The 26,433-nt window shown below is 34.7% G+C and overlaps 1 protein-coding gene across 5 annotated transcripts in view; it reads left to right on the top strand.

Moving 5' to 3' along the window:
- Positions 1-26,433, top strand: part of ATRNL1 (attractin like 1) — a 432,328-nt gene that overhangs the window by 165,042 nt on the left and 240,853 nt on the right. For all 5 annotated transcript variants that reach the window (XM_086899053.1, XM_086899052.1, XM_086899057.1 and 2 more), the window contains 3 exons: positions 15,424-15,518; positions 16,154-16,232; positions 17,408-17,565. In XM_086899053.1, coding sequence (XP_086755179.1) covers positions 15,424-15,518; positions 16,154-16,232; positions 17,408-17,565 — 332 coding nt within the window. The remainder of the gene's footprint in view (positions 1-15,423; positions 15,519-16,153; positions 16,233-17,407; positions 17,566-26,433) is intronic.

Here is a 26,433-nt window from a genome sequence, read left to right as displayed (position 1 = left end):
TGCAGAGCAGACCTGCTTTTAGAGATTAGAACCTGACCTTTGAGAAGGATTAGAGAACCTAAAACCTAAGAGGTCACGAGGAATGGGTCATTTGCGAAGAGAATTAAACCAGGGAGGGCCTGAATGACTTGCAGCTTTTTGTGGAATTAAAACCTATTTATTGATCATATGCCCCTGATCCAGATATTTGTTGGATTTATAGCCTTTAAAAAAGATGAGGCCTTAATATGTGTATAAAAAAGGTTGAAAGAATGAATGTAAATATTTTATTTTAAACCATGTTTCCTTCCAGAGCTCTTCTTAATTTTTCTCTTACTTTAGCGTTTTATGACATTTAATTTGTGGATGGCTTCACATAATGACTGAGCAGCCACTCTCAACTGTTCTTCTGGGATGAAACCTGCAAGGAGGGAAGGTGGTGGGCCCATCTGCAAAAGCCTGAAGGGTCAGGTGTACACATTCCACTGGCTCCTCTGAGTTTTCTACTCAGTCTTCTGGATGTTACAGGGATGAAATAGAAAGCCAGAGTGCACATTGCAAAGTTTAGTTTATGTATAAAAAAACCCCAACATTATTACTAGCAGGAAAAAGTAGTCAAAGATTTTTTTTATTTTATTTTTTTAAAATTTTTAATGGCTAAATTTTATTAGCTGCTCTTTTTGTACTTAAAGTAAACCACTGGAAAAGAAAAATATGTGATCTACTAAACATTTTGCAATGAATTTTTTGGGACTGACCTGAATAATTGGATTATGGCTTTACTCTACCATTCTGAACTCTGAGCCATAAAATCATTACAGATTATAAGACTATTGCTTCTTTCCTTGGTATAAACACAGACAGGATAGCAATAAGCAATTCCCTCAGTATGTCAGCAGCTCACAGAGATGAAGAATGATACTTTCATGTGCAAAATTGGTGAGAAACTATGAAATGTACATCCAGTAAAAACTCTCAAGATAATATCTGGTGTCTGTGCAGGGAGCTGGGGACAAAAAAACAAATTTTGCTTCTGGCTGAAGAGCCCTATAAGGATTCTAGTCCAGTCCTGAAGCTGCATTAGCCCCACTACTGCTGACACACCAGGATTTCAAAAAGGAAAAAGTAAAGTGCTAGTCCTTACCTATTCTTCATACAACTTCTTATAGTAAATTTTTATTTTAATTTAAAACTTTTAAACCATATTGTTATGCAGTGTATGCAGTGCCTGAATAAAACCAAACCCTCAAGCACTTATTTCTTTTATCCGCTTTATTTAACATTTGTCTTACTTTCTAAAAATTAAGAAGTCTAATTACTTTTTCATATCTGGTCTTTGGACTAAAGTCTTTGTTAGTCCTGACTGTTTTTTTTTTTCTTTTCAGTAGTAGTAACTAGAAAGATGGTTTAATTATTAAATGTAGATGATTCATAACAACTTCCAATGAAGTTTTAGAAATATCAGCTCAATATTGTCTCAGAGAAAAAGGGTAAGATAATACACTCTTACTTATGTTGTCAAAATGCAGTTTAGGCTTATTAGATGTATTGACATGGTCTGATAGTTCATCCTGCCTGTTTTTCTTACTATTGGAAAGTATTTTTTTTCTTTCTTTTCTGTGCTTATTCATAGTCAAAGTTCTAATATAAGCCAATGTTTTAGTAACATTTGTTACCAGTGTTATAAGGTAATATGTATAATGTACAATGTTACAATTTAATGAAAAGGAGAATTAAAATTGTTTAAAGAACTCTCTTTAAATACTAAAAAAATGCATGTTGATGCATTCAGGGTGTCAGGATATGACCTCTTTTATCAATAAAACTGTAAAAAAGAATTGTCAAGTAAAATGTGTACTAGAGGTAGCATAAAGCACTAGGTGGCAGACTTGTTATACTTAGAGAAAAATGAAACTCAAGAACACTCCAAGGAGAGTGTTATAGAAGATAAATAGCAAGTAGCACTATAAGTAAAACTGTTAGCAGGGATTTTCCAGATATTTAAAAATTATGTTGAAACTTAAAGGGCATAAACAATAAATTTTAGCACTTGAAAACATGTTTGCTTTAGCTGAGTTGGGAGATGTATACCAGCAGCTACCAGCGTCACTACTGATTGGAACAATTCATGTTTCCTTTTGGGACAACATTAATTTAAACTAAATACATATTGTAATTGTAAAACTGTCATGCTTGACTTAAAATAATGAGTTCCGCCAATTATATTTAACACTGATTGACTTTGATACAGACTGAGAAACTCGATATTATTTATAAATACAGTAGCAGTAATGACTGTCATTGTCTTTTGAATATATGGACTTAAAATTCTGTTTAAAATGAAATCTTCTTAGTGTTTAAGGAGTCAAGTAGAACAGATTATAGTTTAAATCAGACAATTCTAGGATGGTTTGAGAAAAGATTAGCCTCAGCAAACCTACCAACTCAGAATTTATAAAGAGCAACAGACAAACACAGTTTTTGCCCTGAGCTAAAATAGCTGCACAAACCAACTGTCACCTTCCAGAGAATTAAAACAATAACCACACCAAGAATCTGAAGCTTCTAATAAAGTATTATGATCTCACCCCAGGCTCTGTGTACTCATTTGCCAAATGCTAGGTTGGCTTGCAGCTTTGTTGGGCAAGCTAAAATATGGATTTGCTGTCAATTATTTTCAGCTTTTACTTTGAGATGGAGAATTTTTCCATGTATGTATTTATTTCTCATTTTTGTAATTAATTTCTTTTTAATATTGTGGTCTTTCCTTGCTTAACAAGTCATACCTTATATTTGAAATTAAGATTATTTGCTTTCTCTGGTAGCTTTTACTTAGATATTAATGAATTTACCAACTGACATTCTCCTACTATTTAATACCTTTTGTCAAAGCAGACAAAGTCAATTTAGTGATTATTCATTTAGGTATGCTACCCTATCTCAAAGAAATAGGAGAAACTAACAGTGACAAAACTAACTTTCTAACTGATGAAAAGAAGAAGAAACACACCTTATAGTGCTGTGTGAATTAGAGGACTGTTCCACAGGTGCCATAATTGTTTTTTATATTATGTTTATAATATTTTTCTTGCAATGTAATATGTAGTATTACAGTAAAATAGCTATTAATATAAAATATGAGTATTTATAGAACTTGATGAGGCAAGACTGGGTGAAACCTCATTCAGAAGACATCCTTTGCTTTGTGTAGGGGACTTTAGCCCATGCGTGAAGCAGAGTTTTAAATGAGAAGGAAACCAGTGCAAGTATCTACAGATACACAACATTTGATTTTGTTGATATATTGAGCTTGGGTTCATAGGGATGGATACTTTCTGAATCCTTGTTCTGTGTATTCAGTGTGCTGTGTGTGTGTGAATTGTGAACACTTCCCAGGGGACAGGAGCTGTCACTCCTCAGACACCTGGAGGCCTTGGAGCTCCCTGAGACTGGAGCTGTAAGAAAGAAATGCCATAGGAAAGGATCCCTCAGAGTTCCTTGGCTTTACCTTCTGAAAGTGGGGAAAAGAGCTGTGGAACTTTTACAGTTGCATTTCTTCCCATGCTGAATTCCCAGGGAAAAGAGAATTCTTGATCAGTAGGACTTCAGGGGGAGATCTATTGGTAAATCTTGAACCAGTTGAAAAGGAAAAAAAACCACACCCTGACTTCAATAAGTGGCTTGTGATACGTGGGAGATTTTGTGTTGGTTCCTTTGGGACTTCTTGGTCAAACCAGTGCATTATTCCATGTCAGCTGGGGTGTTTTTCTCTGGTGGTAAACATGAAGCACTGGAGGATAGCTGAGCCTATTCCATTAATGCAAATGTCCTGTAGTGTCAGTTCTACTGTCCAGGTGTGGCTCCTGAACCACCTAATCCTGGCACACGCGTCTGGAAAGTCCAGAGAGTACTCAGGGAGGTTTGCAGCTTTAGAATTAGTGCTATGAAGCCCTTACAGAATATTTGAGGGACTGTTGTAGGATCATTTAAGTAAATTGGGGGTCATTTCTATCTCAAGAGGGTGATAAAACCTTGGGTTATATAAACTTGAGGAAAATGTAAACTAGGTTAAATGTGCACATTGTCAAATTCAACTGACTCGATAACTCAGCTGTATTTTAGCATATTTCAAAGTAGCCTGTGAGTCTTTGATATTAATTTATGGCCCCTTTTTCTTAGCTTGAATTGTGAATATTATTTTAAAATATGTTCCAGAAATATAACTCATTGACAGGAAAGTGTAATTTGGAAGTCACTTGATATAAAGGGTGATGCTGACATAAAATGGAAAAGCAAACTGTGTGAGGTCAAAATGCAGCAGTGTACGCTACAAAATAGATACAATAGCAAATGAGACATTAAGGGAAAGTTGAAAAATGTATCTGTCAAAGAGTATGAAGATACACTGGTAAAGAAGCAATATATATGTATTTGATTTGTCTTTTTATGTTATGGGGAAATAAATGTACTTTACTGTGTTAGCCCCTTAAGGAAATGCCACGGCCATCAGAATAATTTTATAAAAATGACAAGCTATGCAAAATGTGGGAAGAAAAGTCTTAAAAGGGCAACAATATCGCTTTTTTTCCATCGATGATATGAGAATTTTTAGATTTCTACTTCTATCAAGTAGAAATATGTACTGCTTCTGTACATTTTTTTTTAAAATGTGGCCAGTCAGATTTTAAAGTGTTAGAGCCTTTCCTGATGCTGGGCAATTGAAAGAGAACATGGAGAGGTCATTGCTAGAATGAACAACAAAATAAATGATGAAGAAAAAGATGGAAAAAAATGGAAACATTCTGAGGAAGGCAGTGTATGACCACATCATGCAACTGTGTCACTTCATGTCTGTTGGCAAGGATTGCCTACCACAGTCTCTGGTCTGGGAAGGTCAGCTGTAGATGATATGAACAATCACTGCTTTTCAAATACCAAGAACAAACAGACTGTCAGTATTTGCTACAGTTTGCTGTTCCTTTTTACATGCTAATTCAATTCTCAGAGAATCTGTGTCAAAAAGTTTGTGCTTGATATCTATCAGTGAGTAATGGTATGTCTCAATTGGTCTGTATTAAGCTAATACTTTGGAAAAAACCAACCAAAGCAATAAAAGAAGAGATTTATTCTATTTGCACATTTTGGTTCGCAGTAATTTCTTTCCATGGCCAAATTAAAGAAAAAAAAAGAAAAAAAAAGTCATGAATAATGAAAGCACAGCTGTATTTAGTTCCTGGTTTACAGAAAAAAAAATAACACTAGAAAAATATAATATTTCTTTTAATGTCTGGCAGCTGTTTTAGGTGGAAATTGAGTTTTCCAAGTCACTTTCAGAAAGGAATCAGTGAGCCCTGCCATGGTGGCCAATCTTTCCTCTCTGAGGCAAAGAATAAATCTCCTCTGAAGGATGGGTGGCTGCACTGGGGTTGAAGAAAACAGCCTTTGGGGCTCCATTTTTCCTTCCTCCCATATTTCAATTTGCTTATTTTAACCAAACTGTTTATTATTTTATGTACCTGACTGCCAGTCCTACAAATCAAATTTGTAGCAAGTTGGGGGAATGTTTATTTTTTCTGGAGTTTTTGACTCTGTATTTTATTCCATACTAGGGTTGAAGTATTTCCTCATATCTGTTTTAAAGGCTGTGTAAAATGGATTAGGCAGTAATACAGATAAGTAATTTCAGTTTTGAGTATTTAGAATTTTAATATTCTATGAATATTTTTTGCTGAATTGGCACTCACTTTTTGGCATATGAGCAATGTTATTATTGAGTGAGAATGTTAGTATCAAAATCAAGAGATTTTACTCTAAAAATACCTAATGGTGTTTTAAAGGAAAAAGTACTTGTGTTCTTCTTTTCAAAGTTGCAGTGCATCAGTTTTTCTGCTGAATGGAGATGTAGCATATTATATTTATTACAGTGTAAGTACTTGTTGTACTTTGTGACTTTAAAGCAGAGGACACTGCTCAGTGAGGTGTATGACGTAATTTCTGTCCACTATGAAGTGCAATTTCCCTGGTCTGGATTCATTAGCTATGAGAGATTTTACTTCTCAGAACGAACAATTTCACACGGTTTGAGAAACAGGATAGAAGACAGCAAAGTGGAAACATCTCATCTTCAAGTTATGTTGTACAGTTTGTACAAGTCATGGGGAGACGAGCAGCATGGGGTGTGTTCTGATGTTTGGGTTGTGTGGATTTAGGGTTTCTTAAGCAAAGTTCAGCTAAATAATGAGAAAAGGGAAGGAAGAGATTTTTGAAAATGTTGGGATATTGCAGCACCTATTTATCTGTGTATATTTATAGACAATTTGTAAAGTGCTTGTTCTGTCTCCTCGAAGGCCTGAGTAACAAGAGGTTGCCTCTTTAATTGTTAATATTTGTTATTGGTTATTTGAGAAACAGGATAAAAGCTCTGCTGGTAAAGATGTAGAAGTTATTGTCTGATTAACTTTTGACTGTTCCCAGTTTATAGCAAAGCTTGAACATGTCCATGTATAAAAGCATAAACAATTTAAAAATGCTTATGTACTTCTACCATGCCCATATTTTTGGCATTGATCCACGTATAAATAGAGGCTTTTCAAAAAATTATTTCTGAAAGGAAATGTAGTAGATTTTTAGGGATTATACAATAAACTGAAATTTATGAGAGGAAGATTTAAAAATAACATGAAAATCTGACTGCTTTGATTTACTACTTTCCTAGACAAGAAACATCCCTCTCTGGCAATAATACATGAAGTCAAACAATAATTTAACATTGTTGTTTCTTAGAAGTGCCACTTCTGTTGTCAGAACGAGCAGATCAGAGATCTCTTCAGTCTGGAGAGACTATGTAACGAAAGCAATAAATTAGAATCAGGTTAGTGAGTATTGATGCTGGTATATTAAAAAACACTGCATGTTAGAGTTGTAATATTAATATGAGTGTTACAAAGGTGGTGATGAATTTAGATCACTATGAAAAAAAAAATCATGGAGAGAGAAATTTTAATTTCTTCCATAGTAATTTTAATGATTTTTTTTTATTGGCTTTTTATTTGTATTTTTCCCACTCTTCTAACACTTTTTGAATACTTCAAGAGTTAAGGGATTACAAAGACTGTCCAGTGTGACAAAACAAAATTACATTTATTGAGCACTCCTGTCAAGTCAATATGTAATGTCAAGTAATAGCACACTTTTGACAAGACTGTGCTCTGAGTTCTGAAATGTTCCATCATTGGAGACACCTAGACCTTTTCCTACAACTGGTGTTTAGATACCCACTGATTGGTGCACTCACTTTTCTTTGTTGCTACTTCTTTTGCTAATATTTTGCTCCTAATTCCCTAGCCATTGCTTTCTGCACTTTGTGCTCTTGAGCAGAGCTGGGAAAGGGTCTGCAGCTGTTCACAGTAAACCCATCAGTTGTTACAGCGTTTTCAGTAAAGAGTGTAATGAAATATCTAGGAAAAATAATGATATGTGGTTGTGGTCTGGGGTTTAAAAACTTTAGGAGCATCATCTTGAGATTGCATGCTTAAAAGGCCTCAGGTAACTATTGGTACCTCAGTTTTTACATCTCAGCCACAAGTCCAGCCTTGTTTACCATGACATTGTCATACCTACACTTTTACTTCTGTGCCAGTTATGGCGAGATACATCTCCCCTAACCACCCTTGTAAAACTTGTGTTCACTTAATTAACCTTCTAGGTCTTTCCGTTTTCAGTAAAGAAATTAAGACTTACCCTTCTGAACACAGTGCATTTCTGTCATCCACAGAAAGTTTTAGTCAATACAGAGTGGGCTGAGACAATTAGCAAAATTTAGCTGAATAAAATTCTAATACAGGTCAGATTTTTCTGGCCCTCCCTTAGGATCAAAACTGACAACTTTTCAGACCTTTCCAAATAGCAGCTGAGAATTTCATAAGATAAAAGATTTCTATTTAAAATAAAACTTAGTTATCCAATTTGCTGATTATGACACTAATCCCTCTGTCTTTTTGTGGGCTTTTTAGCCCAGTACATTTCTCTGAAGTGCAGTAAAAGAAGCAATGTCTTGCTATTGCTGTATGTTTTTAAAGACTTTGAACTTACGTGAAATTCATTTTTGCATGATCTTTCTTGAAATGGAAAAAGGCATATAAATAGTAAGTGCTGGGGTATTTTGAAGCTCATTGCGCTCTGATCACATATAATAAAATGCAAGTTTTTAGTAAAGACTTCACAGTAAATGATTTTTTGTTTTATCACAATGGACAAGTAATGTCAGACACCAACATATTCAATATAACAATGACAATGAGGCAGTGGATTGCTGCTAGATACAGATGACAGAGGAATGAATCAGGCAGCTGCTCTGAAAGTTCAAAATAATTATCCTGACTGAAAATAGGTCTGGTGGTAACCCCCAACTTTGATGTAATACAAGGAGAATTTCATTTGGTCACAAATGAATATGATTTATAGCATTTGAAAATGGTATTTGGTTTCAAAAGCAGCATTTGTACTGATAGAGAGGAATATGAATAGTTCTGTTCTCAACAAAGTCTTGCTGGAAATAGAGACCAATCACTAGAACGAGGAGGAGAGAGACTAACTGCCTGTGCAATGAAGAGGTGAGAGTATGCATTTTAGAATCAGCATGAATAGACAGATCCTTAAATAGAAAAGTGTGGGAAGACTGTGACAAGTCTGAAGTTGCAGTCATGATGGAGGTTCTTACGACTTTAAGTGATTTCAAGAAATAAAATTAGAACAACACTAGATTTTTGAGGGGTTTATTCACAAAACAGAAGTTATTAGTTATTAGAAAAAAAATGTGAAAAATACCCACTTTAGTCAGTGATTGAGTAAAGATCATGTGATTGTCACCTAATATTTATAAAATGGGATAATTAGATTGTAGCTGAGAATGAGACTATGTTGTAGGTGGGTGGGTCTAGTTTCATGCTCTCTTTGTAAATCTGGCTGATGCACATTGCAGCACTTTTGGCTTAGATCTTTTGCTAAACAAACTTTTAGAGCTAAGATGAATGGACATTTCTCAGAAATTCTGTGTATGTATAAAACTGGTTTGCCATTTTGTTCAGCTTTAAAAATGTGTGTTAAGAAACTGCATGAGAGGAGCCATGGGAGAATGGCCATTGACCAAATTTAGAAAAGCCATGAATGTGTCCAGTTACAAATTTTCTTGCTCCCTTTTTGGGAGCCCAGGTTCATTCTTTCCTCTTGCTGACAGATGCAGTGAACTGGGATGCTCTCTTGGAATGATTTGTTAAAAGATAGCTCAGAAGTAAAGTGGTTCTCTAGAATTTAATCCAGCCTGATTCTTAAATTGCTTAATAAACCCCCTTTATTGAAATATGCTGCATAGGCAGTGGGTGCAGGAGGGTGGAAGAATGAAGGTTACTGTCACAATAGTTTTTTATTTGCTTCTTTATTAGAGAGTGATTGCACAGTTTTTAATAATATTGCTATATACCAGCTCCCAAGGAACTTTCACTCCACAATGCGCTGAATGAATTTGTAGGGAACGAATCAGTGATAGTGTAATGGAAAGCTGAATGTGTGTTCCTCTCCTGTTTCATTGTAAAAGTGGAAAGAATTACAATGAATGATGGAAGGAGCTGCCAAACAGCAATATTCATATGTATTGTTATATAATTCAGAGTATTATGAAAAATCAAAGTCCAGGTATTTCAAATTGGCTGCTCATTTTTAATAGATGGTTTTGTCCTTGGTCTCTTTGTTTCATTTCCCATCCTATAAAATGGCACTCATAATGCCTTCTCATCTTCAGTAATGTTGTAACAAATTCATTAACTTTTGTGAAGAACTTAGAAAGTTATAGTGATGAATACTATAGAAAGCCACATTAGAAATTAATTCCATCTTTAGAAAAGGGCTTGTGTAGCATGTAGTAAATGAGGCATGGGCCCAACACCGAGTACTGAACATGGAACAAAGTGTTGAATAGCTGCCCATTAGGGGAGCACTCACCCAAAAATAATTTACAGGCACCCTTGATTTGTAGTGATTGATTTTACAGTCTTAATACTCCCCTGTAACATACCTTTTCACATATAAATTTATCACTAATTTATACTAAACATATTCAATTTAATTACCTTTTTTAAAGTAATTACAGTTGTAATTATATATTCTCACAGAGTTGTAGAGGTGCTCTAGAAATACTGAAGAACTTCTGTCTGGCCTTTGTTCTTCTGGGAATATATTGTCATTTTAATAATCAGAGTTTTCTTCCAATACCCAAGTTTGAGTATGGGAATTAGTCTGTTCCTTTATGGATATGAGTACAAAACTTTCATATTAAGCCATATTATCTTTATCAGAAGTCATTGACATTTATTAATGAAACTGAGAGGTTTCTTGAAAATTAACAGCAATACTAGTGTTAAAGGATTGCTTTGAAATTTATTTTCCTCATTTCATTAAACATCTTTCTTCACCTAATTATTGTTATGTTCTCACACATGCTCATTACTGGCATTTTGAATTGATTTTAATGACTCCTTTTGACTGTAAAAGCAGTCAAGGGTTTTGAAAAAATCAAAATAGAGATGTGAAAAAACTCAATAACCATAAGTTGTTGTAATATTTGACCACTGACAATGTCAGGATCGTATTGTGGTCCTATCACCCAGCACTTTTTTTTGTCTAGTTTAATCAATGATTTCTAAGATAAAGTGAAACAAAATTCCTGGAACCAGATATTAAACTGTTCTGGGCTGACTCCTGGCTCAAAAATAGCCAGCTTCTGGATTCCAAATACTGTGTTGTGTGTTGGGGAATTAATATCTGAGCTGTGGGCTCTGGGTTTGTGGAGAGGTTTCTGTGTCCTCACAAACTTTTCCCATGGAAATTTATATATAAGAGTTCAGGGAGTTTATAGATTATAGTCTAGAATCTAGCTCTTTAAATTCTATCTGGCTGCTGCTGCTTGAGTCACCTACTTGAGTAAATTTGCTGTGTCTCTGTCTTAATAAACAGAAACAGGAAAAGTAAGTCTCATTTGTTATGTAAAGAGTAAAATTACTTATGGTGGCTTCATAGAGGTTTAAAGTAGAAACAAACCCACATGGAGTAGAATCTTAGGCCTCTCCAAATTCCTGATTGTAAATATACACAACAGTATATATCAACAGCATATATATTTTAAGTAGCTGTTTCTACATTTAGTTATTATTTATATATTATAATAATAACATAATAATTAAATATTGTATATTTTGGCTACTTATACATTTAACTGTTCAGAACAGGTCATAGTCTTAGAACTGACTTTCAGTTTAAATTTCAGCCTGCTTTTGAGGCTAAACTCTCTAGTTTGAGTGACACTATGAACTGGGAAATATGATGTGATATTCTGTGTAACTGCTTAGTTTATGTGCACTTATGATGCACTGGCATATATTATGTTCAGGAGGATGTTTGGCAGTAGGAAGGAAAGCTGTTGCCTGCTTCAGTCTGCAGAAGGTGGAGCTTTCTGGATGAGAGGGAGGTGATATTTTCCCTGGGAGCTGCTGAATACATGTGGGGGAAGAGTCTCCTAAGTTACAGAATGAAACAGAATCAGAGAGTGGGGAAGGATAGTGAGACAGCAGCAGGGTGCAATGGGGGGTAGAGTCTTCTTTACAATCCCTTTTAATTTCTACTCTGAATTTCTTCTTAAATTACTTCTACTAATTTATATTCTAATAAAAATCTAGCTTTAGAGACTTTCAGAGATTTGGAATCTTCACCTTAAGAATAGGTCCAGACAAATCCTCCTTGAAGTTTTGCGAACCTTTATCTGACCTATGAAATTTCTTCAGCAAACTTCTGCAGTCCTCAGAAAGATGGGGAGGAATGTTTGCTCAGCTCTTTGACTTGCACCTGAGTTCATTTGTGCTTTTGAATCACATAACTGCACTTAGGCACTGCTGTCTGCTTCATTCAAGTCACACACACCTTAGGTACCTTCCCTGAATTAGAATTGTCTCGGAAGAGATAAGTGTTTCTGCTTTACAGCACCCAGGCCATGGCCAAGGTAGAGATTTAATGATTTGTCCCGTGGCAGGTCTCTGTGGAATTAAAGACCGTAATTTGTGTTTGTTAGTGCTGCTTCTGAACAGTTTAGAGAAGATCCTCACTTCTCAGTTTGTAGGACTGTCTTGTGTAATTTACAGATCCTTTGGCAACTCTGAAGAATCCCAAGGCGAGTTCTTGTGTTGGCTCTCAGAGCTGCTCTTGAAGCTATGTTTTTCCAGGCTTTGAGTGCTATAGAGGAGATAATGTGTGGGATTTCCTACTGAACTTTGCTGCTGTTAATGAAGTATTGAATTAATCAACAATTAAATAATAGAGTAATTAATAGCACAACAAAAAAATGGGATATCTTTGGTAGAAAAGGCTCTACACATAACAAACTCCTGCTGTTTTTCACAATTTACTGTCATCTGTATTGTACGTAAGAATGCAATAGGAAAAAGTGGAATTAATTTTCTGATTTGTTACAGATGGTAAATTTATGAAGAACTGTGTAGTTTAATTTCTTTTATAAGTGTAGACTTTTCCTGCATTCCTTGAAAAATCAGTTCATACTTTGTTGGCTTTTTAACAAGTAAATTATACATTGAAAATTATACATTTGAAAAAACGAGAACGAACAACTAAACAACAGCACCACTACCACCAAACCCTGGGGAAAAAAAAAAAAAGAACTCATACTGTTTTAAAAGTAAATTACTTTGATTTTTTTTAAACTCTTATGTAGAAGAGCTGTTCATTCATGACTGGGAGGCAAGAGTCCTGTGTCCATTCCCAGTGTTATTTTATGATGGGATATTATCTATATTCGACTGCTGTTTCTCTGGTTTATACTCTGTATCTCTGACAGGACACAGTCTGGGTTTAGAAGACTGTGACATACATAAGTGGTAATTCTCCATATCTTATGAGCAAATCAATGATATCTGGTCAATGACAGCTTGTCAATGCTGCTTCTTGTGTGTTGTAGCCCTTGCTGTAGCCAGAGCTTCTGTAGGAATGCTTTCTGTGGTGCTGGTCTATCACACCTTCACAATAAATCTGTTTGCAAAGATTCGTACTGAAGCAGTCATCTGTATTTTGAGGAGCTCCAAGTTGACCAGGTCAGAAGAGGACCTATCTATACATTATTCCTAACATTTTTGCCTGTCAACTCATGATTATTAAAGGTTTTATTAATCCATTTAATCGGGGTCAGTCTTTACTTGCCATCTTTTCCTGTCCTGTTACCTTTAAATATGTTCTGGTACCGTGGCCTTCTTATTGTTAAGCATGGAGATATGGCATGATAGAGTCAATGAGATTTATTAATTGGATTTGCATAACTATAGAAGTGTAGAGTAGTATTAATAAATAAATGGGGCATTTTAATTTCATATTTAGTCATATTTTGCCTTCATAAACATGCAGGAACCTGGTCAAAATTCGTTAGCTAAGACACGTAGATCAGCTTATTCTTATTTGAATAACAGAACTGTGGTAGCTACTAATAGAGAAAGTGAACTTCTCACCTTTGAATGTCATGGTAATTCCTTTCATGTAACTCCTTTGTGGCTTCCTTCACACTCAGGATATTCTGTGGTTCTATGAACCTTTATTGTCTACTTTTCCTTCCACACTCACTATAAAAAAAAAAATAAAAAAGAAAATCCAAAAAAGGCCTGAACAAAACCAAACCAAAACTATTTTCTTTAACTATCAAGACAATATATTTTTTTCTCTTTCTGTGTCAGCCTTCCCATTGGATACAACAGTATGTGTTTTTTCAGATGATGTGTTGCTGCAGAAAAGGTGATTGTCAGCAGTAAGCAAACTACTGAATCCAACAAAAAGCTGACACAGCTTTTCTTCTGCTTTGACTTAATCTTTGACTCTCTTTGTATTTCCCGATTTTATTTTTATGATCACATATTTTTTATTTGTAACACTGTTTGTGTGGTTTTGTAACTAGAAGAATGTCAGCAGGCCAGGGATCAAAATAATGCTCTACTATTATTCCCTAGGTTGTAGCCCAGAGATGTTGCCATATTTTAACTTGCATAAAATAATTATCAGAATCATGTACTTTTATAAGTCACCTCCTTATTTCCTTTGAGAGGGGAAAAAATAGAAGCTTTTGATCCCTGTAGAACGGTAATGGTAAAAGATTTAGAAGATTTGTTCTATTGAATATGAAGATATCTGCCCATGTAACAGAGCATTCAAGATGCATCCACCACACCCACCTCTAGTTCACAACTGTGTTGTGCAGGGATGATTTATCTCCTATCACAATTTACATCTCTGGAGGATCTCCTGATTCTTATCTCTCTGCACTGGACATTTCCTGCTGGGATTCTTGATGGCTCCCTCTGTAAATTGCAACAACAGTAATTACTGGTGACCTTTTATTTTTCTTACATTTTGGAGGTGCTGCTTCATCCTGATGAGTCTGCTTGTGAAAGTCTGCTTTTCTGCTTTGCAGGAAAGTTCCTTTTCAGTCATTCCTCGAGCCGTGACCCAAGCAAGGGTTAATCTCGTTCCTCTGGGAACACAACAGATAGCCCAAGACTTATGTCTTGTGACTTGTCCCAATCATTTTCTGCTCCTTCCAGGAAGGGCTGGCCATGGGTTGTATCATCTGAAGGTGGCTGTTTCTCTGTCTGCACCTCTGCCAGCCCAGCAGATTGTCAGTGAGCAGTGACGAGAGCAGCGTGTGGGAGCTGCCTGGCAGGCTCTGCTCCATTCATAGGGTGAAAGAAAAATGTCTAGAACAAAAGCCAATGGGGAGTAAAATATAATTTCTGTTTGGTACAAAACTAAATAACCTCTTGTTTCCCTTGTATAAAAAATTTATATCACTTAACACAATGTCTTAAAATTCTGTCAGTTTAGAAAGGAAACACTTGATGGTCACATAATTTCTCTTCAAAGTTCCATTGTGCCATGTAGTTATTAGCAATCTTATTTACTACAATAAATAAGCGTTCATACTGTATAATTTTAGTGTAGATGCAACTTTTTCCAGATTTTTTTAAACCTAGTAATTGAATAATTATTTTAGAGTGAAATTAGGAAACTGGTAATGCTCTAACAACACTTAATACTGTATTTTGGAATAATTCTTTCACAAAGAATGGCTATTTCAAGTTATGTCTAATCACTGCTCTGACTCCATGATATAATTTGTTTCTTAATTTAGTTATTTTTGCTTAATTTTATTTTTTCAATTAAGTAAATTAGATTTTTAATCGTTTTAAGACTTTATAGTGCAAACACTTCAACAGTGAAATCTGACTTGTGCATTTCTCCTTGACTTTTAAAATCAATAAGAATGGTAAACCTTTAGGTCCTTGAATAATATAGAACTAATATGTATACACTTTATTTTATTATTTTAAATTTTTGTTTTGTCTACAGACAGCCTTTTGATTGATTATCAGTTTACCTTCAGCTTATTACAAGAGGATGATCGTCATCACACTGCCATAAACTTCATAGCCAATCCAGAACAGGTAAGAAAATGTTAATAATTTTAGTTAAGTTTTAGAGACTCAGAATTAAGATTTCCATTGTGTTTGGCATTGATTAAAGGTTTGCAACGTGTCTATAAGCTTTTAGAGATAGTTCATGTTTTTTTGAGAGCTGCAAAATTAGTCCAGTGCCTTCATTGAGAACCTTTTCTAAATGGTAGATTCCTTCAACTTAATCTATACTCTGAAAAATTATCAGTTTGTTTATTTTATTGTTGTTCCCATGAATAACAAGTTTTAGTATCTTGCTGAGATGAATTGAAGGGGTATACCTTCTGCTGAGAAAACATTTTTAGGTGAGGAAAGTAATTTTTGGCTTGTGATCAGAATGTAGGCATTTGGCATATATTTTTTTTCATTAATTTTATGAAGACAATTATTTTGCTATACTTAAGACAATCTACAAGCATAACTGGTGTAGTTATATGTTAAATTTTACCCTGTTCTTACCAAAGCAAAAGAGAGAATTGCCTTTGGCAGTGAACCATTACCATTTATGTTTAAAATGAAAACTGGGAAATGATTAAAAGGCTATATTTGGTTCTGTGCAATGGAGTTACATGCAATACATTCTGATATGTTTTGTTAACTTTCTTTTTTCTTTTTTTTCCCCCTAGTCTAATAAAAATTTGGATATATCAATTAATGCATCAAACAACTTTAACCTCAATATTACGTGGTCTATTGGTTCTACAGGTGAGAGTGAATTTTGGTATGATGAGTTTTTCCCCAAACGATTTCATGATCCTTTGAGCTGTTTTAACCTGATTGTCTCTTTGTTGCTAATTTTGATAATAAAACTTTGCCAAATGTGTTCTTTTGCCATTATCATTATGCTGTTATTAATTATATTATTTAATCCTCAGATGATAATTTGCAATCTGAATAAAGCTTCATTAATATGTTGACTTTCTCTCCTATTCAATTAAAATTACTTTGGTAGGAAAAGCTTGTAGCGTATTTAAGTTTTTAAAATGACAGTGTTATGAAATGCTGTGATTTTAATTAAGATAAATTGCTTCCTTAACTACTGCAGAGACTGAGATTTTATTTCTTTGTTTCAGTGTTCAAGCTAAAAATTTAATTATTAACCTTTACGTTGATATCAAACAATAAAGTTCTTCTGTGTATGCTGATAAAAGGAGCTGCTTATCTATTTTTTCCTCCAACTTTGAACCCCATTACTTTTCTTTGTTTTAATTTAGACAGTTTTTTTGAATTGGTTCTATTGACTTTCTGAAAACACATCCAAGGAGAGGCATGATGCTTAAAATGAAATAATTTTTAAAAAAATCTTTTTAAAGAAGGTTCAGAGTTTGTCTTAAACTCATTAATTTCTTTAGCAATGCATTTCTGAAGTACTTTACTGTACCATAGCTAGTAAACTCTGTTTTTTCCTTTATTTTAACTTAGCTCAGTCACTTATTTGCAAAAACTAATAAATGTTTATTACTAGTTACGTTACTAACGCTTTCATGAACAATTAAAATTTGACAGCAAAAATGTAAGATGTAGACAAATTCCCTTTCAGGTTTTATTGAGCTGTTTATTGAAATGAAACATAAATTATGGAGAAAAAGCATATTATCTGTTAAGCTGACCATAATAACTATCTTGTAAAATTCATGTTACTTCTGTCACGTTTCCAATTTTTATACAGGTTTTTTGGCACCAAAGTGAATTCTCTGTATGTATATTAAATATACTTAATGTGCCATGTAAACTATAATAAGGGGTTGTTTTAGAGGGAAGACACCAAAAGCAATTAAGGATTTATGTTTCTTATGCAAATTTACTTTGGCATCTTTAATGATGATTAATATTTTTCTCAAATATGTATATTTACACCTGATCTTTTAAATTTTTTTTAGCTGGAACAATATCTGGAGAAGAGATTCCTGTTGTTTCCAAGGTTAATATTAAGGAATATAGAGACAGCTTCTCCTGTGAAAAATTTAACTTTCGAAGCAACCCAAACATCACTTTCTATGTCTATGTCAGCAATTTTTCCTGGCCAATCAAAATACAGGTTAGTGACTGCTTTGTGCTTTTAGAGATGTTTTTATTTCAGCTTTACTTTGAATTTAATGATTTCAGTCACACAGAAAGTATATACAAATAGAGTTATTTGCATGCTGTGTTTTCTGTGTATAATAATTCTATTATGAGGGCAATCTTAGTATGATTTTAAGGCTGGGATGGACAGGGCTTTGAGCAGCATGGCCTACTCAGGTGCTGCTGCCCATGGCAGGAGAGTTGAAATGAGGTGATCTTTAAGGTCCCTTCCAGCCCAAACCATTCCATGATTCTGTGCTTTTAGTAGTGAGTCACACTTTAGGCTGTCAATTTTAAAATCTGAATTTAAATTGTTGAACTACGTGTTTAATTGTAATATAACTTCAGCATTTAGATGTAAACAGAACATGGTACACAAATCTGTGGGCACCTGGGTATTTGAATGTAGTCCTTTGTTAATGATTATCTTTTGAAGCCCCTGATTTTTTTAAACGTTGAGTGACTGTATCAGATTGCAATACCACAGACTTCAGTTTAGACTAAGTATAGTTTATTAGAATTTATGTTCTTCTTTGACTTCATTGGAATCAATTTCATTCGGTATTTTCTGGAGCACTGAGATACTGTGCAGTAGCACAGTCAAAAAATCAATGCAATCATGATTCCTCCCTGGCCTGTGAAGTTCCAGCAATATTTATTCTGATGATTACTATGGCTGCACTTGTGAACACAGCGTCCCCTGCATCAATGAAGGAGATTCTTAAGTGGATGAATGGCTTTTGACTATAACTCCCTTACAGAATTAAGTCTTAAAAATTAAATTGCTAAAATGATAATAAAATTTCATAATTCCCAATGATTTACTTCAGAAACAAGTGCAAGCTGAAAATATTTTGCAGTTAACCATACAAACACCCTACAAAATTTCCATTTTAGTGGGAAAAAGCTTCCACATTTTTGTAAAATACAGAACCTAAATTTATATCTCTGTATATAAAAATTTATGTAAATATATATAGGAATATAAATACAAATATAAATACAAAAGCATGTTACAAAATATTTATTTACATAAAGTGTCCTGGATTAAAGCAGTTGTTTTCTGAGTAAACTGTCAGAGAAATGTTTTTGTTGTGTTATGTAAAGCTAGAGTTGTCTTCATAATACCTGATCAGTGACTGTAAATATGTGTTTATGGTGTTGAAGGATGAATTTATGCAGCTTGCTAACATTCTTGAATGTACTAATTTATTAAAAAACCCCAACAAACACTGAAGACTAGCTGCTTGCTTTTACTCTTCATATTAGGGCTGTTTTTTACACTCTCTCCCACTTCCTAAGGATTGAACAACTTCATCTGCCAAACAGGCTTAAACAAATCCATGGAGTAATTTCAGGTGTAAACGCATTACCCTCTCTCACCTTTGTGGCTGCAAGGTGGCTGTATTGCCATTGTAGGACAAACATTATTAAGGTGATGCATTCCTGAGACGTGCAGCTCTGTGGCACATGCTGGCAGATCTCAGCTCCTTCTTGTGCTGTTTCCACAGCAGCTTAACACCCTGGTGAAGGGAATCCCTGATCATTGCTTACATCCTTCCTCTTTGTTTTTTGTTTTTTAAATCAGAATTTCCATTGTCTGCTATGCTTACAAGACTGGGATTTTTTGTATTTCTTTTTGAGGTGTATTGACATGTATCAGTCTAGACAGTTCTTCCTCAGAGGAGGTGGTGCTTGACTATTGCATAGTCTTATTCCATCTAGAAATTAGGTTACTCAATTTTATGCACCAAGAAAGGAAAGCTAAGGTCCTATTGGATAAACCATATTAGGATTTTAATTTTCTCCTCTTTATTTTCCATCCTAAATGAACAGGTTTTTATTTAGCTCTCAGACTTTTCTGGGCTCTAATTTCTTTTCAAGAAAATACCTGAAGTTAACATTGCCCCTATAGGTTTCTTGTTTTTGGTGCTCTAGCATTAGATAACATCTTCAAATTAAAAATGGAATAGGGAGCTTTTCAGAGAAAACAAATTTTGTTTTATATGCTAACTTTATAATTCTGCATGTAGTATTCTGCATATACTTTTAAAAGTATATGAAACCTTCTAATACTTAGGTTTAAGAGCAGGAAGTCATGGTTCATTCCAATCCAGAGGCTGAAATTTCCAAGGCCAGTACTAAATCAGGTCTAATAGTTATGATCTTCTCCATCTTCATCACAACATACCAGATTTCACCTTCATAACAGGCAAAAGTGGTTGATACTTGTCTATTTGCACTGCAGTCCTTTTCTGAAATAGCCACACTGCATTAGCCATACCACGCTGGGAAAAACCTGGTGTTTTGTGTTAACTCACTGCTGAAGGCCATATTTAATCCTGCTAGACCTAAGAAAATTATTATGGCTTCCCTGAGAGGTATTCTGTTCATTTAATAAGCAAGGTAACAACAAGAAATTTGACACATGCCTTTTACACAATGCTTTTGTAGAAGACTAAGTACTCCAGCACACTGAGCATTTTTCAAGTACAGTCTGAGTACCAGTCCTCCTGTATTTCCATTATTCATCACAACTTGTCAAGAATACATTATATAAAACATGAGTTCCTAAGGAGGCAGAACTAGTGACCTTACCTCCTTTTAAACTGGTATTTGAAGCTGTGTTATTGATGTTATTACCAATGGTGTTATTGGTATGCACTTCAGTCTTCTGCTCTTGTGCCTCCTGATATGCTGGAGCTGAGATTTCTGGGATCTTTCATTGGGAGGATTTGGGTATTGGAGTTACTGCTCTTTTCTTTTTCTATAGGAAAAGAAGCAGCCCTCCTCATTATACAAGACATTTAGGTTCACTTTCTGTTAAGGTCATCTATATTCTCTCTGGTTTTGCATTAATTTATCTCCAAGATTTTCATGACTATAAGGAAAAACTGTCCATCCCAGCAGGTGATTGTTTATTGGGATCAATGGCTCACAGCTGCTTCCTCAGGTAGTTTTATTATTCATGTTACCTATTCAGCAAGCTTGGATTTTTTTTCTAAAATGTTAATAAATTAGCCAATGTTAATAAAGCCACCCTGGTGGCTCTACAACAAAATATCTTCTTAAGAAATATGATTTCTTTGCCTTGAAAAAGGAATATGTCATGATCGGTGTCAATAAAAATAGTTCTTTAAGGTGTATTGGTCTGTGATAGGCAGTGACCCATTTTATTGTTGTCACTGGTGATCCTAATCACCTCAGAATACAAATTCTTCAGCACTGGATAGCAGTGAATTACTTGCCAAGCATAGAAACTATATAGGAAATTCTCAGTTTCTTTCAGCTGTACTGCTGCTGTCTTTATTGAAATGTGCTTCAGGTTCCCATCAGCCAACACCCTTCTGCCATGGGCACACAGCCAGTGATCTCTGCAGCCCTTGGGGGAAAATGCTGCATTTTAATTTCCTCATGCTAAAGGCATCCTATTTAGCTGTAAAATCTCTTCTTCATTGAGGCAAGAGGCAGAAATGTGACATAGCTGCATAAGGGTCATTAGAAAGGTGGTGTTGTGGGACATCTTCAGCTTAGAGCTGTTTCCACAATAGATCTACTGTCTATTGACCTGGCTGTAAAATGGGCAGGGGCCAGTTTTTCCTCAGGACTATGTATTAGGGCACACAAATGCTGGATATTTCCCTGCTGAATTACTGTAACAGCTTACACTACAACTTTTGTCCATTTCCTGTAATTCAGAGTTGCTGATGAATAAGGATGGATTAAGGCCCTTAAACTTAACTTGCCTAACTTTCGTAAGCAACAGTAGCTTATGCATCTTTTCAGAGAAAATCTGTATAAATTACGTTTGTTACAGATGTTAACACAAGTGTCTCAAGTAAGAGGATGTGATTTTTCATCCCAACTTCCATTTGACTGTCTTTGACAGCCCCAGAACTTTAGGTGTATTGTGTCTTATATATCAGTTAAACAGGGCTCCATCACAGAATGTTCTGGCCTTAAAATAGGCTAGATTTCTGAACAGAATATATGACAAAGCCCCATAACTTGTTTCTGCTCATTTTTATTTTATTTTGAGAGTCAGTGCAATTCAGACTCCACTGGTAATGGAGTTTGAAGGCTGTAACATTTATTGGAAAGCAGTAACTCAGCCTGTAGCCAGCACCTCAAATAGTGGTCAATGGTCCCTGAAGTAGTAAGCAGTCATAAAGCTTGGGCTTCTGACAGCTATGCAAATATTAATAACAGCAGTCACAACATGTTCTTCAGTCTCAGGAAACTAATTTTATGGCAAGGGATTTTTGTCATTTAAGCTGGTAACAGATGTATTTTCTTTTTTTCCATCATTTGCTCCCATATTCTGGAAAGCAGTGACTGCATATGAAAAAGCAAATACCCTTAAAATGCTGTCCTGGCTATGGGGCTGATCACTGTCCCTAAGGACAGCAGTAACATTCCTGCTTCAGGATCAGCTGCATTCCTGCACCTATATCTCTTTATAACTGTCAAACTTGAGAGTCTCACCTCAACTTGTGCCTGAGCAGCAAAATTTTCTACCAGTTTTAAAGCTGAATCTGAGATAATAACTGTTCTACTAGTTATTTCCTTTCTTCCCTGAAGTGTAAATGAAAGATTCACGAGTGTCTGAGTTTTAATTGGGAGGGTCAGTTTAAATTGTAACGTTCAGCCTCAGCAGCAAAGCGCTGTCAGGCAAAATTAGGTTTGTGTTTAATGAAAAAAAATATAAAATCTTGTTATACATTTTTGAACATAGCATAGTTAAAGTAACATGTTTCCACAGCATAAAACAATTACTGTTGCAGTGAAGTTAGACAGGGTGTTGGTATTCATGTAGAATGCCCTAATGTGTTTGAAAAAGTTTTAATATTTTTAAGCAAGCCTACTTGGAGTTCTGGGGTTTTTTCCTGCACTGTGGTTTCTGACAAAAACTGTCTTTGGTGCCCTGTATTGGTTTGTACACCAGAACAGAATAATGAATTATGGTGAAGATTTACATTTTGTTGGTAAGTAGCACAATAAATAATCAAAACTACTTCATATATAAATCTTCAAGTGACTTTTTTTTTTTAAAAGCTGAAACTAGTGTTCCTTCAGTTTACTGGCTCCTGTTTCAGAATTGATTTTTTTTCCCTGTTAATAGCCTGTCTGTAGCAACTGAAGGAGAAGTGTAATGTAAATCAAGAAGCATATCTACCCTTGTAATAGAATTTACTGTGTAGTATAATTTATTTCAGCTTTTTTGTTATTGTTTTGGACTTCATTTGAATTTTTAACATTCATGAGTGACTTACATGTTGCAAAAGCTGCAAGAAGTGAAACTTGTCAGTCACTGCCATTAGAAATTACAACAGTATCACAACCCTAATAAATAAATTAACAAATAAAGATCAGATCTTTTTGGGTTTTAGGGCCTTCCTGAATTTTGCTAAGATGATGATTGTGGACCCTTTGCTTGGAAAATGTGTATTTATCCACATGTAGCCGCGTTTGTAGCTGTGCCACCAGTGATTGCTTGCCTAAATTTAATCCCTATGATTTATGGTGGACAATTCAATTTCTAAGTGCCTTAATAGTTTTGATAGAGGCTGCTGAGTAACTGCATATAGCAATGTATGGAGACACTATAATTCCTGAAACACTAAACAGGTATTGATGATGAAGTGGATGCATTAACTTCCAAAATGACTTCAATGTTTTCTTACAGTAAATGTAAAATCCCTGTTTAAAATAGGTTTGAAAGTAGTATACCAAAACAAAAACCCAGGAAAACCATTGAAATAATTTAGTGAAAATTCTGCAAGGAGCAGGAAATTCTGTCAGAACAGAAAAAAACAACAGGAATAGAAGCAACCTGCAGTACAGGGTGGATTTGTTTATAGATGACTGAGGAATAGCCTGAAATGGACATATATATGTAATTTAATTTTTCAGCAGAGATGATGATATTGATCATTAAGAAAAGTCAGGATTAATAAATAATAGTAATAATAATAATAATAACCAGAGAAAAATAGAATCATTCTGGTTGGAAAAGGCCTCTAAGATCATTTGGTGCAACCTTTAACCTTACACTGCCAAGTCCAGCACTAAACCACATCCCCAACTGTCACATCTACACATCTTTTAAATGCTGCCAGGGGTGGTGATTCCACCATTGCCCTGGGCAGCCTGTGCCAATGCTTGACAGCCCTTTCTGTGAAGGCATTTTTCCCAATATCCAACCTAAACATCCCCATTTTCAACTTGATGCCGTTTTCACTCATCCTCCACTTTGCTGTGAAAATCATGCTCAACAAAGCTGGATGCAAAAGTTATGCTTAATGTGCTCACATTTTGCATCAGGTCCTATCAATCCTGGACTCTGAAAAAAGAGAAATTTCCTCCAAAATCAGGAGGGTGAGAACATGGGACAAGAAGTGCAAATGCAAGTTCCCATCTTAATGTTAAGAAGGAAGTGATCCAAATAACAAGAGATTTAGTAAATTAAATTTAATAAATCTATTCAGTAAACTAGTGCTTTGGAAGAGATTTTGAATGAAGATTGTGTATCTATAGTGTTTAGTATTCTGTCAGCTTTTATGTGTTGGATATAGGCATTAAATTATACAGGGAATTAGAATGAAAGAATATATATCTAAAGAAACTGGGATCTCAATAACAGATCACAAGGCTGCTCAGGATACATTTGTGCTTCAATATTCTGTCAAAGTGGCTGATCTAATCGTCTTTCTACTCATAGCATTTAGGTTGTTAGACAACAAAAAATCTGGAAATTCAGGTTTATATCTTTCATGGTATTAGTTTTTATATATGAATAAAATGTATTAAATGGACTTTTTGCTCTATACTTATTTTTAGGAAAAAAAACAACTCTTCTACGGAGAAATTAAAAATTATTTTCAAATTTAATTCAGGACAGCAGCATGAAAGTAAAATTTCATTTCCTTCAGTGCTAGTATCTAAAGCTAAACTCAATTCTGGTTTTCAACACATTAAATACCATTGTTAAAATTCTCAGTCATAGTTACATTATTACAGGTATGTCTGTTACATGTACAATTATTGCATTTTAGAAAGTACTTGAAAATTACTACCCAAATGGGGACTGCTACAGTAATTATGGTTACTTTTTTCTTTCTTAGGCAATCAAATATAATAACAGAAACCTACTGGTTCTTGCCTTGGAAAATGGTCTATCTGTAATATCTATAATTTATTTTCTTGTAATTGTAAGGTCAGTTGTATGGAGAATAAATACCAAGGCTGTATAATATGCCCCAAAGGCTTGATGTGCTCAAATCCAGTACAGCATTTTCCAAAATGCTTCCCATGAATCCTAAAGTATTGCTAAAATGAGGAGGTGTTTCCTGATTATTAGATTATACCTTTTTTGCTTTAAATAATGCTAAAATAGTTAACTTTTGTCTTGAAATGTACCAGAACAAAGTTTCCATCCATATCATGCCAACTTCCACACCACTCCAATAAATGTAAATATTCTATTCATTATTTTTCCTGGTACATTTCTTTGTTCCAATCACCTTAGGAAAGGCCTAATATGAGCCACCAGAATAGCTGTAAATATTTAACATTGCTGATGTATTTCTGAGAAAGCAAAAGCCCCCTTAATAGTTCAGCTGATGATTTAAGGGAACCAAAATACATAATTAAGAGATAATTAGTCCTCAGTGATCCATAGTTTTAATTGGTGTATAATTTGAATGTCTGTGATAAGAACTCATGTAACTGATGTGCCACTTGTGTAGGGCTTTCTTTTCCAGGCATCATCTACTGGTGGTTATATAGCACAATAGAGATGTATAGATATTTGCTAACAAAAATTATCTCCCTATGATGATTAGCAAGTAGATATTGATGTTTTCCCCCTGTAATCTCCATTTCTCTTACATACTTACTGAAGTAAATTCTAGTTAGAAAATTTAGAATGCATTAAAGTTTTTTTTTTGCTTCCAGATAGCTTATGTTTCTTCAAGACTTTTGATTAGCTATAGAAAAATAAATCAATTATTCATTTTGGGATTTGAGGTGGGAACTTATTGTGGGTTTAGAAACCTTTTGTTCAATAACAAGAAAAAAATCACTTTGAAATATTAAGATTCTCCCTGAAGAAAACATCTATGCCTTGTTGAACTGGAGAAGCCTATAAAGGTCATACACAGTGGCTTCAGAATTATTTGAAAGTAAATGTTTGGCTCATAGGGGATCAGAATGGAAATAGGAAATTGGTGGGAGAGAATAGGTATTTTCAAACTATTTATCATGACTGTCAGAAGGATTAATACAACCTTAGTTTGATCAGGATTTTATAGAAAAATGTGGGCAATGTATGGGATTTCTGTTTCTTATAGCTTTGTTTAAATTTTGTATTTCTGCCAAATCCATGTTTTTCAACATTTCATAGTAAACAAAATAGTGGCTAAAAATCAATTAAAAAAGTTCAGTATGGGGGGTTTGTGAGGAAGACTTCTCTAGAGGCCCACATCTGCAGTGACGATAATGATGACGATGATGATACAATTTAAAAAAAAAATTACTTGAATTCTTTATTGTCAGGAAGCTAATTTAATGTATTTTGAAGAACACCAAAAGAAAACCCATAAACTGCTTGTTCTTTGTTAGACAAACATATTTAGTGCCTTCAGGGAGACAGGACAAACAATTATCATACACAGCCAGATAAGCATATTGAGCAAAAGGGTAAAGAGCTTTGCTGGTCATCTGCTTTTAAAATCTGGTTTTAAGTACATTAGCTACTTGTCATTACTTTTTCATGTAAGCACTTGATTTCATTGCTGCCTAGGTGTTACATCTCATAGATGATAAATCCAGAAGGGTCTGC

Source organism: Cyanistes caeruleus, chromosome 8, assembly GCF_971803275.1.
Source record: "Cyanistes caeruleus chromosome 8, bCyaCae1.hap1.1, whole genome shotgun sequence".
Taxonomy (NCBI): Eukaryota; Metazoa; Chordata; class Aves; order Passeriformes; family Paridae; genus Cyanistes; species Cyanistes caeruleus.
This window is presented reverse-complemented; position numbering and strand designations above follow the sequence as displayed.